At 42.8% G+C, this 20,388-nt stretch overlaps 1 protein-coding gene across 3 annotated transcripts in view; it reads right to left on the bottom strand.

The window, feature by feature from the left end:
- Window positions 1-20,388, bottom strand: part of RAVER2 (ribonucleoprotein, PTB binding 2) — a 70,168-nt gene that overhangs the window by 23,855 nt on the left and 25,925 nt on the right. For all 3 annotated transcript variants that reach the window (XM_059727912.1, XM_059727911.1, XM_019489048.2), the window contains exons 3-6: window positions 14,666-15,135; window positions 5,325-5,516; window positions 3,174-3,300; window positions 1,682-1,761 (exon numbers count right to left, since the gene is read on the bottom strand). In XM_059727912.1, coding sequence (XP_059583895.1) covers window positions 1,682-1,761; window positions 3,174-3,300; window positions 5,325-5,516; window positions 14,666-15,135 — 869 coding nt within the window. The remainder of the gene's footprint in view (window positions 1-1,681; window positions 1,762-3,173; window positions 3,301-5,324; window positions 5,517-14,665; window positions 15,136-20,388) is intronic.

Here is a 20,388-nt window from a genome sequence, read left to right as displayed (position 1 = left end):
TATTAAACACACTGCTTCTTTTGAAGGGATAGGTTAACAAACCTTGGATGCCATGCAGCTAAAGCAACAGAAGCAAGAAGATATATGGAAATAAGAAGAAGCCAAGTTTTTTCCCCAAAAGCTAATAGAAAGCTGGAGAGCAAAAGCTCTGTGTTATGACAACACTGAATTCCAAGAAAGAAGTAATGACCTGGTTTTTTGGCATTAAAGAATACTCCAGATAGACAAATCACCAAAGATAAAAAAGAGCCAGAAGAAGGGCAATAAAACTCAGTAAAGTTCAACCTATTAGGTCAGGCTTAGTTACTAATTAAAAGCCAAGAGTCTCCATGGAAGAATATTAAATGCACAAGTCTATCTAAAGCAAAAGCCATAATTTTTGGCTGCAGCATACCTAAGCCAAAAAATAATTGGATCCTCATCAATCAAACTGTAACTATGTAAAACATGCTTCCCACCAGCTGGGATTAAAACGCATTCATGTTGCCTTCCAAGGAAGACAGACTCCTTCAGGCTACAGAAGAGCAGCAGTAACTAAACAGAGCAGGAGACTTTTAAAGTCACTTTTTAAAAAAGAAATGGAAGCAAATAATGACCTTGTATTTTCAAAGTGGAGGCAAAAGCAATTTTTTCTAATAATGTAGGTTTGATCAACATATCTAATAGCTGAAAAAGAGACAAACACAGCAATTTCTTAACAGAAAAACTGAAGTGCATTTACTGTGAAGATCTCTTCTATTATAGTTCACTCTCTCTCAACAGACACATTGCTATAGGTCATAAAAGCATAGCCAAAACACTAACAAACATGGATGTTTTTCATTTAGTGTGGAAATTTCTAAGCGCTAAACAGTTCTAGGAGCACAAGCCTTGTTTAAAAGTCAACGGCATTTGAGACGCTAACTCTATTTGGAACTTTTGAAAATCCTGCCCATACTTCCTAAAGGTAAAATCTGACCCTTGGCAGTGTCTACACTTTGGCAAACTTTTTGGTACCCATGATGTGGTAGCAAGATGTAGAAACTGTATGGACTGTTGACTCACTGGATTGGTGTAGAGAGGTGCATTGTCTATGGGCCAGAGCTGCAAGTCCATCCATAGACTTATCCCTAAGCTAGGGAACAGATTTATCCCAAATCTCCTTTACAGAGCCCCCTTATGGATCCTGGATTTCTTTGTAATCTTCCAGGATATGTTGGGCTCATACTGGGTTGAAAGCCATATTGCTTTACAATACATTGTATGAACTAAAACAGATAGATAATAGTGATAGCTCTTGCCTTGTAAAGGACATATTTTCCAAAAGATCTATATTTTTTTCGAGCTACTTCCAGAAGGAACCAGCACCCACATCCCCCCCGCCCTCACCCTGATGTAATCCAGAAATGGAAAAAGATTTCTTTTAGGAAAAGCTCTGTCGTCAGTCAGGTATTAGTAAATAAAAAACCTTGGAAAAAAGTAAAAAACTAATTTGCATGTAGATAATATGTACAACCTGATCTTAATGAGTCAAACCTCTCATTCAAAACCACCAGATAAAATAGATTTTTAGGAACAAGATCATTTTAACAAGAAAAGTTGATTTAACTTATAACTTCTCAACAGCCGCTTATAGGTTTTGATGTAGAATACTTCATAAATCCACATTGGGGTATACATTATTTCACATGAGCAAACATACCTGGTGAACTTGATTCAGATTCAAAACTGGGCTGACTGCTGTATTTACAAGATGAGGGAAACCAGCAGAAGCTCCAAGAACTGTTTTAGGAAATACAAGATGTTAATAATGAAATACTTAAAGAATTTTTAAAAACAAGTTATATAAAGATATGGTAGTGTTGGAGTGATGTTGTAGCTGTGATGGTCCAAGAAATATATGAAAGGCAAGGATTTTTTTGGCATGATCTCTTTTATTGGACTAACTGCATGGCTGAGACAGATTTAGGTACATTTTTGAATGTAAGGCATTTTTCTTCAGGTACATAAATATCTATTTTTATGTATTCTTTATGTACTGGTATTCATATTTATACATTATTCCATTTGGCCTCTCCAAATACATTTATGATTAAAAGCATGCTGAAGAACTACAATGCCTGCACAAAATACCACTGAAATCCAAGTCTGGTGGTCCTAGGAGCAGGAAGGACAACCTAAAGCTGATGGGGTAGTCCATAGAGAGACTGCTGACAGTTAACCCAAAAATTTGTACAGTGCCTAAAACAGGCCAGGATAGAAAGGTGGCAAAAAGACACCCTACAGCTTCATCATCCTCTTCCTCTCCCCCCAATGTACTGAATCTCTAGTCTAAAAGACACAACACAGAACCTCATTCACACTGTTTCAGCATCCTATATTCTTAAATCTCTCTTTCCTGAAATCTGCAGATTGTCTGTTCCTGTTCTTTTTAACCCTTCAGTTCTTTGAAACGTGTTAGATTCCTTTTTATTGTCTGACCTAATGAGAAGGCAAGTTCCTTTAGTGAAATGACCTTAACCAGGACTATGCTTGTATAATGCTACATGTATCTATGGAAACACAGAAGTGAAAAAAGTATTTTAAAATATTATGCACTGGGGAAGGACTTGAATTGCAAAGTACACATCTGGAACCAGATCCGAACACTCAAAGTCTAAAGATGTTTGTGACACAGATTACATATTAAGCCAATTTCTAACATAAATATATGTAAATTGAAGAGTTAGTTAGTAAGGTTGTACAAGGAACACTAACATTTAAATTAGCTTTCAAACCAGTTTGCTGTCCCTCTATCTGCTGTAACTTTCATAAGGAAAAATATTTAGAGACAATTATGATACTTTGGATGTAAAAATGTCTTCCCTTCCTCCAAAGCTAAAGGCGATATGTTTATCCAAGACATTAAAAAATGAGTTACTGCAGCCGTAAGCGTGGGGAAGAGTGCTGCAAGACTGGCAGACATAGACTATACTGTAAACATAAAGTAAAACCATATATGTACTGGTATCAGCAGATTTAACATAAAACAACATTCACACACGCAGATTCAACATTTTCATATATCGCACAAAAGACAGAATCACAGGACTGGAATCTTAGAATCATAGGACTGGAAGGGAACAAGGATCATCTTCTGACATACGGGGGAAGGAGATTTGGCGTATTTGCTTTCTCAGTTCTTAAAAGCTTACCAGGTTTACCAGCACATCCACGCAACTGGGGCTGCAAAAGTATCTGTAGCATGGCCGGGTTATTTAAACTTTTCATAATCTGGACTGCGTTTGGCTCTGGAAGCAATCCTTTCCTATTGTTTCTCATCTCAAAAGAGCAGACATGGAGAAATGTTAGAACCAGGGTGAAACAAAAGCATATTCTATATAGCATCTCAAGCATTCTCCACATGCAAGAATGTCCTTAGTAAAAAGAATCCATTTAGATCCCTGTGCAGATTTATTTCTTAGAACACCATGTGTCACAGAGAATAGAAGATCCCTGCAGGATAACTGTCTGCAAATACATCTAATTAATTACTTTCTAGTGCAGTGGTTCTCAACTTTTTTAGACTCAATGCACTCGTTCATAACTTTTGTGAACTGAATGCCATCCCATTTAAAAAACTATTTGTTACAGTTGTTACTGTTACCTCCTTGCAGAGGGGGCAGGGAAGTGGGGGAAAGGGAACAGCCAGGCAGGTACAAGCCCGAATCTGCACCTCCTCACACACTTCAAAGGATTTTGCAGTACCCCCGTTGAGAATCACTGTTTTAGATGTAATGAACAGTATGTTCCAGAGTATCTTTTACACAAGACGATGGCAGGTTTTCCTCAGAGAAAATATTTTTCCACAAAACTAGAAATTTTAGCTAGTAAAGGAGGTGATGAAATATACATTATTAAGACTTATTCTGTAAGAACACAAACACACCTCTTCTATAGAGTTGTGGGGTAGAGTTCTACAGAAAAGCAGAGTCATGTATTCAAAGCTATCCAAAGCAATAAGAATACTCTGCTACTACTTTCATGACAGCTTCAAACAACTCACCTTCACTTCCAATTTTCTAAGCAATGATTTGATATGACATGCAGGATATACAAGCTTCTTCTACATAAGGCATGAAATTAGCCATCCTACGACCTTAAAATTTATTTTTAAATCACATAAATACGTATTTTAAACCAAATCACAGCTCTAAAAAGTACGTCTTCTCAATTTGGCTTATTTTAAAACTGAAATAGTTTCCCTCACTGGGTGCATCCAGATGAGCATGGATGTTTGGTTCTCTGGGGACAAGCAGCAGCAGCAGCACACCTTGCATTGCAGTTACTTGTTCCCAGGGAACACCTGTACCATGTGTGCTTTGGTGTGTGGCAAGATACCCCGGGGGCAGTTGGGGAGGCTGGGGCCAGCACTGTGCTGGACCCAGCAGCCTTGCCTGGGGGCCTCCTGGGGCTGCAGCTGTAGTCATCCTGCCAGGCAGAGCCTGGGCAGCAGCTGCAGTACGGCTCCAGGCAGCCTGGCTCCACTTTTCACTTGTGTGTACTGCCTAAGCATATGCTACTCTGTTTTTTTTGATCCTTGGATATCCAGGGGTCAAAAATACCCGAAGGGTGAAAAAAAATTAGAGCAGTGCATCCATGGGCAGCAGGCGCTTCCAATGCGGAGAATGACTGACTGTGCAGTAGTGGTACTACAGACATGTTTGCAGCACCACGTCCGCAGAGCCACACTCGTCTGGATGTACCCACAGATGCTAAACTTACTAGAATTTGATTGTTACATGTGTTGTATGGCCAAATTTTACTCTTCATCCTTGCATTATACAGCCTTGTTTTGACAGGGAGAAGGCAGATTTGGTGCTGGGTAACTAATATGCTCTGGCCAATCTGAACATAAAACTAAGTCACTTCTGCAGTGTTGCTACAGCATAACACTTGTAACTCAACTTGAGCAGATCAAGTTATAAGCTCAGCTCTTGGTTGAAGAAAAGTTAAAGAAATGATTCTTTTCACAGACAAATGAAAAACATTTTGATAAAGACAGTACTTCCCAAAGCTATTTTACAGAGTCTCTTTTTAATGTAGAGGTATGTTTTAAGTGTTAACATTTCAATGAGGCCAATAGTTTTCTCATTTAAAAAGATTTTCACTTGATTGAATAATTACCTTCTTGCCAAAGAGATATACAAAGTATTTATGAACTTTTGACACAGAGGTCTCATTAATTCACATATATGTCTGTCTGTCTGTGTGCAGGCACATGTGTGTGTGTGTATAATATTAATATATAATATACATTTAAAATTTTGAATTGTTTTCTCTTTGAAAACGGAAAGGTTACTTACCATCCTTTGGGCTGCAATAAGTGCTGCTAGTGTGCTTCGCCCTGGTGCCCCAGGAGCACAGTATGAAACCTGGGCTCTCTTTCCTTTGATAATCATACCATCTGTGGCTTCTCGCACTTTCTCTGTCTGCTCTGAAGTCTCATACTCAATTACTGCAAAGCCACCAATATAACTGTCTTCATCCTGAGCAAACTGAAATGGCATTTCACAATATGCTTAATAAAGCACACACTTTCAGCAGCTGCTTTAAAATATTTTCACCCTCCCCCTGGCACTGAGCATTAATTACCTGTGCAAAATATTTAACATTCCTATGATTAACTAATTTGCAATGCCTACCCCAATTATAACATTTCTTCCCATGTATGCTAAATGTAATATGCAAATACACTATTATATTATATTTAGCGTATGTGCTGTGCTGCATCTACTCAAATTACCACTGCCTTTATATTTAATCTCATGGAAAGCCTAAGCTATAACATTTATTCAACAGCTACAAATACAGTTATTTTATAAAGGAGAATGAAATTTTCAAGTATGTAAAGTTTTTGAATACTACTATTTTTACATTCACTTTTATTTTCTATAGTAAGAAAATTATAATTTCTTTGATATTTGGTTTAAACACATTTCTAAGTAGTAGTACTTTCTTTGTAAGGCCACATGAAAAAGGGTAACATCTGGTCCACAGAGCCACTGGATTCAGCCTATAGAACGGGAGGGTTTTGCCTGTGCCCATGCCACCACTGCTGCTTCCCCTGGTCCCTTGCATCCTTGCTGTGACAGATGCAGCTTCAGCTTGTAGGCAAGGGGTAAGCAAAATACAATCCACAGATTGGATCTGGACCACCAAGCGATTCCGTTCAATCCATGGTGGGTCCCTTGGCCTCACCTGGCCCAGGCACAGGGGACAGCCCAAGCCATGTTGCATGTGGCCATCCTGCCACCCCAGGCGTGGACATGCTGCCTGGCACAGCCCGCCCTATCCCTAAACATAGCTATTGAGAACTGAGAGCTGTAGTCTGCAGGGCCAGGAGATGGTGGGTAGTAGAGCAGGGGAGGCACGGCAGCTGGACTCAGCTTCCCGGCAGCCCCTGCTGTCACTTGGGACCAGGAACATGCCCTGCCACCTCTGCCAGACCAAAGCACTGCTGCCCAGACACCCCAGACCCACAACCACCCCACACCCACTGCCAGGGGCACTGGATGGAGCAAGCAGGTAGGGTCTCAATAGAGACCAGCCTGGGACCCCAGTGAGCAGGGCACACTCTGCTGGGCAGATGCAATAGGGCCACAGGTGGGTGGCAAGGGGACAGTGGCTGGGGCCAGGATTTTAGGGTGGTGACAGCACAGGGCCAGGGCCAGGGCCTGGGACAGAACCATGATCTACTTCCCTCAGGTCCCTGCCCACAGAACCAATATCCATTGCAGGAAAGTGTGGGGAGCGGTTCATGGCTCTGCTCCAGGCCCTGGCTCCATGCTGTCACTACCCTACAATCACCTGTCCCACTCCCTTCCTGCCCTTGACCCCATCCCATCCACCCAACTGAGTGAGTCCTGCCCACAGGGGTCTAGGCTGGTCTTGATGGAGACTCTGCCTGCTCAGTCCAGCTAGGATAAACTGGAATCTCCCTGGGCCCCTTCCTCCCCCGCTGCCCCTCAACTTAGCGTAAACAGCTATGACAGGGGCCGGGGCTGGGTCAGCCTTGCCCCTACCCCGTGACCTCAAGGGTGCAGCAAAACTCCTTGAGCGGCCCTCCAGCCCAAATAACTGCCCACCCCAATTCTAGGCAGTGGGAAGCTGAGCTGCATCTGGTAAGTGGGGGAGGAGGTGAAAGGGGCTAGGCAGGCGCACACATGCACATAGCCAGGAATATAGACCCAGGCAGCAATGGAGAGCAGCTCCTCCAGTTGCCTGCAGGTAAATTGGATGATGGGGGTAGATCAAGGCCCCACAGCAAGGGAGGGAGTGGGACAGAGGCTCAGGCTGGGGGCGCTGCCCAGCTAGGGTGGTGCATGAGGCCCAGGGCTGGGGTGGGGAGCAGGACAGAACCAGGAGTGGTTCATGCTGGGGGGTGAGGGGGAGTTGGCTCCCTGCTGCTACACGCACCCTTGGGGAAGGAGGAATGAGGGAGCATGTGCCCCCCAGATTTGTGCATGGGATGAAGGCGGATGCAGGCTGCCTGCTGTGGGCTCAGGGCCCTCTGCCCTCCCGTGGGAGCCCCACGTTGGTTGCCCCACCATGGCAAGGTGCCCCCTGCCCACACGGCAGCAGTGGGGGTGGCAGCATGGTGTTGAGTCCCTTGCTGCTGCTGCTGCTAGGCAAGCAGGGGGCGCCTTGCCATGGCAGCATGGCCAGTGTGGGCCTCCCATGGGAATGACAGCAAGGTGGGGAGCCCCAAGCCTGCAGTGGGCAGCCCTCATCCATCCCCAACCCCCCCAAGGATTCTGCTCAGCTCTGCTCCAGCTGTGCCACCAGGGGCAAGGGAGGTGGGCATCATCTTAGCCCCCCCAGCAAAAATTAAAGTCACCGCCGCCTATGCTTTATACACAATGTTTTATGGTAGAGTCACTAACTTCTTGTTAAACAAGAAAGTTAAAATATGGACCATATCTTTTAAGCAGTAGTGTCAATTCCTAACATAAAGAGAAGTGATATAGAATCATTGTTCAACATGATGTAGAGAAAAGACAGCGTTCTTTCAATCTGACTGGAAAGTCAACTAATTTTCAATTACTGTATTTAGTTCTTGAAGTAATAAGGGTTATAATAGTAATTTTTTTACAGCTTCTTCAGTAGTTGCAGGGGGTTAAAATCACTAATGTCAAATCTAGCGGTTGGAAATAACCTCCAGCTTTTGGAAGGGAAGAGGGCTGAGGAAATAGGAGAGCTTGTCTAAACTGTGTTTTATCTATATAATGTTGCTGCACTGCTACAAACCCCTGGTTAAGATATGACAGACTTTTATAAAGAACTAGCAAACTGCCCATCATGAATGACTGGTGGGAACGGGGGGTAGGTGGGTAGGGATAGCGCTGCCACCCAATGCCCTGCAGTGCTGCCACTCTGCCTGTGGCCCCATGCACCCCCCGCCCACGTCCCCCTCAACTCCAGCCTCATGCACCCTCCCCCACCCCCTGCGTTCAGCCCCATGTGCCCCCCCATCCCCTGCCACTCCACCCTGCGCCACTGGCAGCTTCCAGGCACAGGGCAGGAGGGGGGCTTGCATGTGGTGGCGGCTGCCAACACCCGGCAGCAGGTAACATCCCCTGCTTCCTCTCTCCCTGCTGCCTCCCCCTCTCTGCTTGCTGTTGTTGGGGCCGAGCAGAGAGGAAGTAGAGGGGTGGGGGGGGAAGTGTGGCGGCAGCAGGGGGTGCTGGCACCAGAAACCCACCTTCCCATTCCTGCTCTCCTCCCTCCCTTTCTCTCCTCTTCCCCGTCACCTCCCCCTCCCTGCTGGCTGTTGTTGGTGGGCGGGAGGGGCGGCGCAGCAGCTCCCTTGCTCCCTCTGTCCATAACATTCCAGGCCCTTTCAGCCAATAGGCATGCGTCCTCTCGGTGGTGCGTGTGCAGTTGGCCCAGAGCGCTATGGACAGACGGACAAAGGCTTTAGATGGCTGCACTTCTATAACAAATTGCACTACTACAGCTTCGCCCAGTTAGAAATCCAGGTAAACATGACACCTTCAACCTACAAAGCTGCAGCCACCATGATCTGTGTGAAGTTAAGGTGGGGGGGAAATCACTAAAACCCAAATGGAGACTTCCTACTGAAAACCTAAGAGCTGAAGTAAGAAAAGGTTTAGTAGTTGCCTTATTCTCCATAACTGAAGCAAAGGAGTGTGGGAGACAAACATTTTCACAAGTCATATGCAGGGAAAGGGGGCATTTTAGAAAGTGTCTATAAATATTTGGATGCAGCTCTTCCTTAAAGAAAAGTCTATATTTCTGGTACAGAAGGAGGGAACAAGGGAAGAAGAATAGTATATAGTATAAGGAAGAGTAAAGTTACGGATTGAGGGAAATACATACATCAAAAGGAATAAAATTCTTAAGCAAAATCCTCAAGCTAAAACATTTTTACAAGATGAAGAGTTAGTACCAAAGGCAATCTGTTAATGAATAGTAATACCTGACTATATTTAGGAAACCATAATAAAAACAATAACCCTTTTTCTATAATGAGTTCTTCTCAGGCACAGTTCAGAACCAACATTTCCATCCTTCTCCTCCTCAAACTGTTACGGGTGTTTCACATAATAAATCTTGGACCTCTCTTGAAATCTTGTCCTCTTTTGGCTTACATAACATTGCTTCTCCTTCTACAACTTGTCACTGCTTTAGTCAGATTGTCCCCATCCCTGCTTCTGACTTTTTTCACAGGGCTCTGTCCCTAGGCCCCATTTCTTCTCCTTGGATTTCTTTGCTCTGGGTGATCTCATCCATAGTCATTAATTTAATTGGCATCACCATGGTGAAAACTCTTTAGATCTACCACTCTGTTCCACACCAGTCTCCTTTTGTCCAAGCCCATATCCCAGAATGTCCCTCTGACATCTATCATTTGGGCTAAGCACACACTGGGCGCCTCTACACATGCCCCTATGGAGCCTTTGTTACCTCACCATCATTTAGTACTTCCTTTTGGTGCAGTAATAGGCTGCACTGTGCGCAGTTATTTTTACTTGCTACATCACCGTAGCAACACGCTATAATGAAGCAGCGCATTGCTACAGCAATGTAGCTGCATCATAGTTTGTGACCACTGACGCTACATTGCCTTAATGTACTGCTAATGTGATGCAACATCACATATTGACAACACCACTGTCAAAATGCCCAAGGCTGAATTGATTCAATCTTTGCAGGGTAGTCTAAGCTGCAGAGATTGACCAGATAAGAGAGTGAACACACATTTACTTTTGATTCTGGTAATGCAGCCACATGCCTGCAGTAGCCCAGACCAGAAGCTGGGGCAGGGGAAAGGGAGGTACTAGAGCATGTATCCTTGCTTGGCTGGAACACACAGCTTAAGCCAAGTCTAGTCCACTTACCCAGCAAAGCATCCTGGGATGATGGGGAACTGTGAGCTAACTTGAATCTGGAGGGGATCTGGGATAGGACAGGAGTTCAATAAACCAATTTAACCTAAATCAGTTAAGTCTGATACTATATCCATCCAGTGTATCTTAAACCCGTTTCGACCATTTTGAAAGCAGTTTATGTGCGCTGAACTTCTGTTGCGTTAGACACTTGAACCAGTTTCCAATCACTTATACCGGTTTATGTTTAATTTCTGTTTCTAACCTTGAAGCTCACCATGTCTAGAACTACATTCTTAATCTCCCCGCTAGCAGCCCCCACCACTTCTTTTCTTAATTACTATGGACAACTCCCCACCATCCTGCTTGGCACTCAGGTCAGTAAGCAGGGGATCTTCTTTGACTTGGATCCTGTTCCAAGTCCAGACATCCAAGCTATGTCTAAATCTTGCAGATGTGTTTCAGCACAGAATCTCTAAATACTGTATTTCCTCAAATACAAGTTTTTTTCTTGCAATCGGCATGGGTGGGGGAGAGAGGAGCCCTTCGTCTTACACTTGCATACAAGGAAATTTCCTAAATACATAATTTATCATTAAACTGCTGCCAAAAGCAGCATGTGCTCAATAATGGAAACAACTATGAAGTTGATTAAATGCAGCCATGTATGACTTTAAAATACTTGGCCCATATTGGTCAAACATTCTGATACCACAAGGACAGATTAGTGTAATCCCCTGGAAAAGATATATGGTAGTGCCCAATGAATGTGGTCCCCCTCAGCACCGGCTCTTTTGAAGTCATGCTGAGCCACTACACTGTATACATTTCGACTTCCTCTTCATTCCCACAGCTGAGTTGCACTTTTCTTTCTGATTTCCAATGATTCCTATTTCTTCACCAGTCTTAAATATCCGGCAAACATCACCAAACAGTTTACCCAGACTCCATCTGTTGCCCCTGTCTAAGCCTGTCACATATGGTTAGGGTGGCCCTGCCTCCATGAGGTAAAGCCAAACCAGGCTGCCTGGTGCCTTATCTGCATATAAATTTTTGGACCATCTCAAACCTTATGACAAGAACACCCAGTTCCAGTCATGAGTGGGGGCTAATTAGCACATGGATGTGGGGGTGTATCTGGAGTACACACACATAGGGTGCATCCAGACAAGCAGGAAGTACATCTCCCCAGGGACAAACAGCAGTGGCACAATGGCATGCCCGTGCATGCATGCTCTGGGGCATGACAAATTGCCCCAGCGGGGTAGGAGAGGCTGGGGTCAGCAACTCACCTGAGGTCCTAGGGGCCTCCCAGGGCTGCAGCAGCAGCAATCCAGGTGTGTGGAGCCTGGCTGGCGGCTGCAGTGTGGCTCTGGCCGGTCAGGCTCTGGTTTCAGACGGTGCACACTGTATCCACGTGTGCTGCCCTGCTTTCTTCTGCCATTGATTTTTTTAGATACTGGGATTTCCCATTATCTAATTTTGCTGCCACATTGCAAATATGCAACTTGGCAAATGGAACCATGAGCATTGCACGTGTTTTGTGGAGCCTCAAAAGGCTTTGAAGTACTGCAGACAGCACATTCCTGCTCACCCGGATGCAATCATACTGAGAACTGCTGAGCTGTCAGGTAAGCATGGCTTGAAATGCTGTTGACTGCTGGGTCCCAGCCCAGTTTGTAATATATATATTAGGTATATATATAGGTAAACTGCATCAATTCTGGGTGAACTAAGTCTATGCGTATTATGTTCAAGTTACTACAGCTATGCTTATTTTGAGGTCAGTGCTTTAAAATTTACTCCTCGTTTCCATATGCTCAGGGAGAGCAGGGTCTGCAAGTAAGGAAGGGGATGACGGGGCTGCGTGGGGAAGATGATGGGGAGAGGCAGAAGGGAATGGGGCTTCCTGACCCCCTAGATTTATTTTCCCCGCTGTAGCGGTGGGAGGGGGACAAATTCAAGGCAAGCCTCCAATAAATAGATTCTATACCTGGAAAATTGTAATACATTTATAAATTTCCCGTACGTAAAATCTAATCATTGGGGGGGCATCTTATAATCAGGGTCATCCTATATTCAAGTAAATATGGTATTATTATCCACACAGGTAAAATTGTCCTTCTAGCTGCTATTGATCTTGCATCTCAGTTACTGCCACATCCTTTTCTGGGGCCTTGACAAATGCAACCTAGGCCCACACAGTTCAATTCAGAATGCTGCTGCAAAGATCGTGCTCCTAGCCTGTCCTTTTGACCACATTCCTCATCTCTATTCATCCTTGTATTCCGCAGCCCCCTCCGCTGTCTCAACAAACAATCTACTTATTTTTATTTTTAAGGCTAGTCATGGCTCATTTTCAGATGATTTACCAATGGTGTAAATGCCCTCCTCCAATTAATCCTCTGTCTCATACGTGTTTGATTCTCAAACAAGCACCTTTGTGCTTTTCCCTTACACTGTCTTCACGCACTAAAGTTGCTCGCCAAAGGCATCACAAAACTAATACATTACAGCCCTTTAAAACTCTTCTTAAAACTGTTCCTTTTCATTAAGCCTATAAAAAACCTTGTCAAAAAAAGCCTAGGACTTAATATACATGACAGGGCTGCTCCATTCTTAGCTATAGTCTCTGTATCCTAGCCTTCTAGGTGTGAAGGCTACTCTGCCGGAAGAATACTTTCTGCCGCTAGACTTAAACCAGCTTCCCTGAATGGCAGAAGCTTGGTTGGCAGACATTGTCTTCTGTCAGGACAGCTGCATCCACACCTTGGGTTTTGCTGGCATAGTTATGTCAGCCAACTGGTGTGATTTTATTATGCACCATGCAACTAGCATACCTCACTAACAGACCTTTCTATGGCATAAGGCAGAGGTGGGCAAAATGTGGCCCGTGGGCCAGATACAGCCCGCCAGGCCATTCTATCCAGCCCACGGAGCCCCTAAAACATTTGGAAAATTAATATTTTTCTGCCCTTGGCTGCCTGTCATGAGGCCCTTGATGGCTTGCCAAAACTCAGTAAGCAGCCCTCTGCCCGAAATAATTGCCCACCCCTGGCCTAAGTTGTGGGAGTGCTGAGACGACTGCTTATCATGTTTAGCCAGTGTTTTCTTGCTGCTTCTTTGTACTTTTATCTGCTTGTATCTTGACTTTAACTGAGATTGTAAGCTCCTTGGAAAAGGACCATCTTTAGTTCTGTTCTATGCCTATATCAAGCGGGATCCTGATCCATCTAGAGCTTGCAGGTACTACAATAATGCAATAAATAACAAATGTTATTAGTCTGTAATGATACATATTTATGAGAGAGAGAGAGAAGACCTGAAGGTGTTAAAAAAGGTTTTCTTGGAATGGCTGCATTACTTCCAATAACAAAGCACTCTAATATTTTATGCTGAATATTTTATGGGCAATATTGCCTGGCTCTGCCACCTGCTGCATGAGTATCATCAGCATGTGTGATATCACACATCACCTGTCTCATGATGCGGTCCACAATTAAAGGTGGAAAATGTATGAACTTATCAACAACCTCAAACTGCACATTCAACATGGTTTTATGGAAAACAGGCCCTGTCAGAAACTCCTGATTTTATTATTTGAAATGACAAGCCAGGCTAGGTTGGGATACTCTAAAAGTAGCTTTTCTTTCATATTCTAGTCTAGGGATTAGAGACCTATGGGCCCAGGAAAGCTTGACATAACAAGTTAGGTTTTGTGCTCTCATACCTTATAAATCAGGACAGGGTGGGAAGCCTTTATACCAATAGAAAGCAACAACTTATATGTCCTTTCCAACAGAAACAACACTTATTTCTAGTTAGTGCTGGCGTTGGAAACTATTAGCCTTTAAGGCTACAACTTTACAAATCAAAGAAAATTACTTGAGATTTTTTTAAGGTTTCTAAAATACTTTTCTTTAAGTCCTGTGCCATTATATTTAAGGTACCAATACAATCTAGCTTTATAGATCAAATAATAAAAATGAAATTAAAATCTATCTAAGAAGCTCTGTAAAATATTTCTGAAATCTTTTTCTGTGAAATACACAGGAAGAGAACACATTATAAACTTTATATTTACACTTAACTGGGATGGCCTCCTATATGGTAAACCTATGTCAATGAAACATTAGTATTGCTCCATACATTACTACATCATATGTATATACATCATAATGTATATAATCAGTCAAATTAAAAGTAAAACAATGGAGTAGAAAAAATATGCAAATCCAAGACTAAAAACATCTCCATATGCATCTTTTGAAAGCTATCAATTCATATATACGTACCTGGCAGAACACAGGTTTATATTTCAGTGACAAAGCTTGCATCAGTTCCTCTGAATCAGCATAGTCTTTAGGGAGTTTATCAACACAAAGGCACTTAGAATGAATAAGATCCATGGACAACTGATTAACATCCATCCACTGCGCAAAGAGGGTGTTTTCATCCAACTGTTTTCCCAGAAGTTCCAGTCTAGCCTTTGCAGCAGAGTCCTTTTTCATGTATTCCACAAACCCGTAACCCTTTGAATGGCCAGTAACTTCATTATAGACCAGAAAACATCTCTCGACATTGCCATATGTACGCACCAGTTCATCAAATTCTTGTAACGTAAATGAGGTGGGCAAATTGGTAATGCAAAGCAAAGCATCTGTTGGTTGCAGCTGCACTGATATTTCTTTACCACGAAGACAGTGTTGGTGAAATTTCTGAATTGCATTTTGGGCCTGTTCTCCATTTAGCAGAGTAACAAAAGCTGTAAAAGAGCAAAACAAGTTATAGAACCTGTTCTAGTTCAGCTACAGTATACCCCCCCCACCACAATGAGCCATGGAAAAAAGGGACCATAAGATGTATATTTATAATACAAAGCTAATAATACCATAAAGAGACTTTTTAAAATTTGGCATTTTAAAATCTGGCAATGGAACATTATCATCTGTGCCTAACTGGATCAAGGATAACATTTTTCAGATAGATTATAATCATTAATAGTATACATCATATTATGTATCATATATATTATTATTACCATTCCTCCATGCTGCCCCTGAATAAGAATAGGAATATTTTACTTCTGGTAAAGAAATAATAGTAACATTTTTGTTGAGCCTCAGTCATGGGCCATTTATAAAGCTCAAGCTTTGAAATAAAAACTCACTGAAACTTCAGATATTTGTTAAAGATGATGCACCCGAGTCATCATGATTCCCTGTTCTAATACCTTAGAAATCAAGTATTTAGAAGAGAATCGACCACACAGAAATCACAAGGTAATATACATCTCTTAATTAACCTTATTAAAAGTATACATTCACACTTGTCTCCTTGCCATTATACACACTTAGTCCTTCTCTGCAATACAAATCAGCCATGACAATATGGAATACAACATGGGAAATGCAATAATTCCAGTGAAGTTTTCCATTTATTAGGACTGTGGGTTGGTCATTCACACATAATAGAAAGACAGACCAAACAGAAACAAACTTTACTTCAGGATGCATCCCCAACATTTATAAAGAAAGCCTGAATGGACTGACTTCACAAGGAGATCAGTCAAATTCTGCTCTGCACACTGACAGCACAACAAAAATATAAAAACCCTGACTACGTTTAGCAAAGAAATAGATGTGGAAGCGCCAGGAAAATGTGTCTGTTACTCTTACTAACAAAAGAAGTATTATTGGCAACCTTTCAAAATGCTTGCACTGCTGCTGGACAAAGCAGGAAATTCAGCTGTTTTTATAATATATGTAACCGGGTACAAGCTTGTGATAACTGAATGTTGCTCCTATTAAGGCTGTAGAGGCTACGATGCAAGAGGTACTGTGCTGTTCCCTCCAACCTTCAGCACTCACAAATGGCTGGAAGGAGATCCTCTAGAGAAATCTGGCCCTAGAACTTATCAAAATCTTTTAAAATGAATTCCTATCACAGCCATACAGCAGTCACAACCATCCTAAAACAGCTACAACTGGCTCAGTAGCTGATGTAGCCTAAGGCACAGTACTCCTTTGGTAGTCAAGAAAGGTCAGTTTGTAAGTATTTTCTATTTCAGGTTAGACTTAATGACCATTATGACAGAAATGGACATTTTACTCTTCTAGAAATGATCTTGTTTGAGGCTTTGTGAACTCTAACAAATGCTTTGCTGATACCTGCAAAGATAGCTAATCCTGCCTTGTGTACAAGAGCTTATTCATTTTGGCAGAGACAAGAACCAGACGTTGCATTTGTCCCCAAAGGGAAAAGTCCCAGGACTGACACGTACACGCATCATCCTTCCAATCAGGGTTCACCGAGCAACTGAATGCACTGCCATTTTTCTGCCACCAATTCAATGAAGTAATCCTATTCAGAATCACTTCACAATATCCAGAGAAAACTGTTAGCACTTCTTATCCTTTCATAAGGTTTGTCTTGGGACAACAGGAATAAGCATCTGAACAACTGCAGTTTGTCCCAGGATAAAATGGTTTCTCTTGGGACAAATGTGACATCTGTTTGTAATCAGATTCAAAGGGCGAGGGCAAATATTTTAAAGATTTTAAAACGGCTGCAAAAAAATGTGGAGCTATATACTTGAAAGTACCATTTAAAATATGGAAAATCCTCCACACTGTAGCAATTACCATTAGAACCACTGCTTGGATTCCACAAAGTGGCCAACATTAAAATGCAGGGCAAAGTAAAAATTGTCATTTTGGTAAGCTACTTAATGAGGAAGAAAAGGGGATGGCTTTATATCAGCACGGTCTAAAATGACACCTTGTTATAACACATGATACCATGCATACCTGTTTACCCAAGCTTTTAACCACCAGCCTCCCAGCTAATTGCTCTTGATGGAAATATTTGTAACACATAAATTTTCCACAGTGCACTTAATCGAAACCACCCATACAACAAGATGCGCTCTTAGATCTGTTGCAGGTACAAATGAATGATCGAAGTGTAGGTGCCTACATGTTTCTGGAAGCTTTCCTCTACTTAGAGTAAAACATCCATGAACAAAAAGTGGAGAACTTACATAAGTGCGATTCTACACGACTGGATCTACATTTTAAATATGATAATATCTTACATACTATTCGGTATTTGAATTTTTATGTGCATTTAAAATAAATCACGACATCTCATAGTACTACTTAGAACAGAGGACAAACTGTAAATATAAGGCTAAGTGACAGACAGTTGCAAAAACAGCAATATTTATTTTAATACAGTTGTATGAGACCAAAATCTGAAAACTGATGGTCATGTTTTATCATACAACCAAATTTGATGCTATAGGGTCTTGTTACACTTGCACTGTGGGCACAGACAGAAGTGACAATTTTCACCTGAAAAGGACTCTACCATGCACGGTTGCAAAGCACTTTAAAAGGGCCTGATCCCGCAAAAATCTGAGGGTTCAGATGAAGATGTTTCAAAACATAGCATCTTCGGCAATTTGCGTCTGCCTGTGTCCCAGCATCTGAGCTGTTTTCAGAATGGGAGGAGGGAAAGGGAGTGGAGGGAGTTCAATCTGGGTTTTTTTTAGCCCCTGCTGGAGGGTGGGGTGGGTGGATTGGAGCCCCCCCTCCACCTTCCTGTTGCTCCTGTTGCCCCTCGACCTTAAAGGGGCTCCAATCCACCCACCCCAACCCACCCTCCAGTGCCGGCTGGGGAATCCCTAGAACAAGCTCCCTCTGCTCCCCTTCCCCCCTCCCATTCTGAAAACAGTGCGGGGCTGGGAGGCAGGAGGGGGTGTTGCTAAGGAAAACTGTCTGCAGGCTCAAAGTCAACAGCTGGATTCCCTTCCCCCCTGGATCCAGCAGTGAACTTCTGTTTGGTCTGGGGATTACTGTAACTCAGAACACTTGCTACAAAACATTATTAGCAGCAGGGCATAGGCATATCACTGCCCCCCTAACAATCATATTACCCTCCCTGACTGATGTCTTGTTTTTCAAAACTGGAAATATGGTAACTGTACCTGGAGGACTGAAAGGTAAAAATTGCCCCCGCTGGGCACCACTCCTGGCTCCCCGCTAACCCTCAGGGCTCCTCTCTGGCACCCTCTCATCCCCACCTACTTACAGCTGCCCGGCTATCTGTCCCAACAGGCAGGGAAGGGTTAATCTGCCTACCCAGAAGAGGAGGGGACAGGTGGAGTGTTTACACTAAGGTGGCTATAGCTAAGTGCAACAGGAGCCGGGTAGCATGGTTCAGAGATAATCTTGCCCTGGACTGGTATAACTTTAAGCACATAACAAGCGCTTAAAACTAGTTTCAGGTGTTACTGTACTGACAATCCAGATGTTAAGAGCTCCAAGAGCTGCCCAAAAATACTGTGTCACAAGGCTCTTAGCTGCTCAGAAATGAGAACTGAGATTTCTTTTTCCACTGTCTGGAACCATCATTTACGCAAGAAAAGGTCAAGCAAAAAAAATACATTAAGTAGTATTTGATATGCTGCAGTTTAAAATACCATATTTACTAAAATCTAAGTCAACCATGAATTTAAGATTTCCCCCAGATAATTAGACTCTATATATAGATGTATGCATTTGTTATAATTTTCCAGCTATAGAATTTAATTATTGCAGGGTTGTCTTAAATTCATCCCCCACCCCCCACTATAGCAGGGAAAGAAGTGGGGGGGGTCAGGTGGTCCCTTTGCCCTCTGCCTCCCCACTTCTTCCCCCTGCAGCCTTCCTCCCCCCCTCTACCATCGGCACCCTTCCACCCCCAGATCCCCACAGGCTCTGCCCCTCCCCCCAGAAGCTGCAGACGGCAAGTGGAATGGGGGGCAGGAAGTTGCTGTGGGTCTGACTCTGGCCCTGACCTGGGCTCAGGGCCAGTCAGAGCCGCAGCAACTGTCTACCTTGCCCAACCTCCCTCCACTTTGTATATGAATCTAAGATAAGGGGCTTTTACTCCATGCTGACTGAGGGGAACTTAGATTTGAGTAAACATGGTAGCAGGTAATTCACTTCCATAAATCATATATCCTATTACAATTACTTACAAAATATTTTTCATGGTATTTTTGGCATCACACTCTCTCCTAATTAATTACTGTACTGTGGATGGAGGTACGTTCGTTGTCTGACACACCATAACTTATTTTCCCCTCAACCTATCGTATTTCAATTGAATCCTTTCCTGAAATTCAACTCCAGGAAGCTCTTGTTGCATGATTACTGTTTAAAACAGAAAACGTCTTTAACTGCAGATTATCTATTAATCATCTGTTTCTACTAACAACAGTGCACAAGCAAAAGCGAAAATGAATAGTAACCTAACACTTTTCAGAAGTGAAAAATGTTATTTTCTTTAATGTGTGAATAATCAGAGGTTGCAACAGTCTAAAATCTACAGGAGGATTTATAAATAAAATATAAACATGGAGCATATTTAAACTAGCTGTGATGGTCTCATATCAGTTTATAAAGCAAACAGGAAGAACGGAGCATACTTTTATCAACAGAAATTGTCATATCTAAAATCTTAGTCTTGTTCTCCTGTGAGGAGGTATCTTGCAAACAATTAGCTAGCATACTTGAGAACATGTACAATACAGCTGATGTTACAAGTTGTATTAATTCACAAGATCTGATATCTAGATAGGATATCAAAGAAAGAAGCTGAGGGTTCTGAAATAGCCACAAAACACACACTGGCAAGATAAATTATTGTGCCACCCAGTAGGGCTGTGCGAAGCTTTGGTAGCCAATTCGATTCGGAGGAGATTTGGCCTGATTCAGTGGCCAAATCTCCAAATCCGAATTGAACTGGGAGACCAATTAAAAGCTCTGAATCTAATTGGAAGCTTCCGAATCAATTCAGAAAAGATTCGGCCTGATTTGGAGATTTAGCCATAGACTAAACAGGCAGCAGTCCTTGAGGACGCTGGATGCAGCTGTCTCCAGCTGGTAAGTCTGTTGTGGTGGGCAGAGGGGGGAGGGAAGGGGCGTGGGGTGGGGACAGATCAATGCCCCCACAGTGAGGGAGGGATTGG

Source organism: Alligator mississippiensis, chromosome 5, assembly GCF_030867095.1.
Source record: "Alligator mississippiensis isolate rAllMis1 chromosome 5, rAllMis1, whole genome shotgun sequence".
NCBI lineage: Eukaryota > Metazoa > Chordata > Crocodylia > Alligatoridae > Alligator > Alligator mississippiensis.
This window is presented reverse-complemented; position numbering and strand designations above follow the sequence as displayed.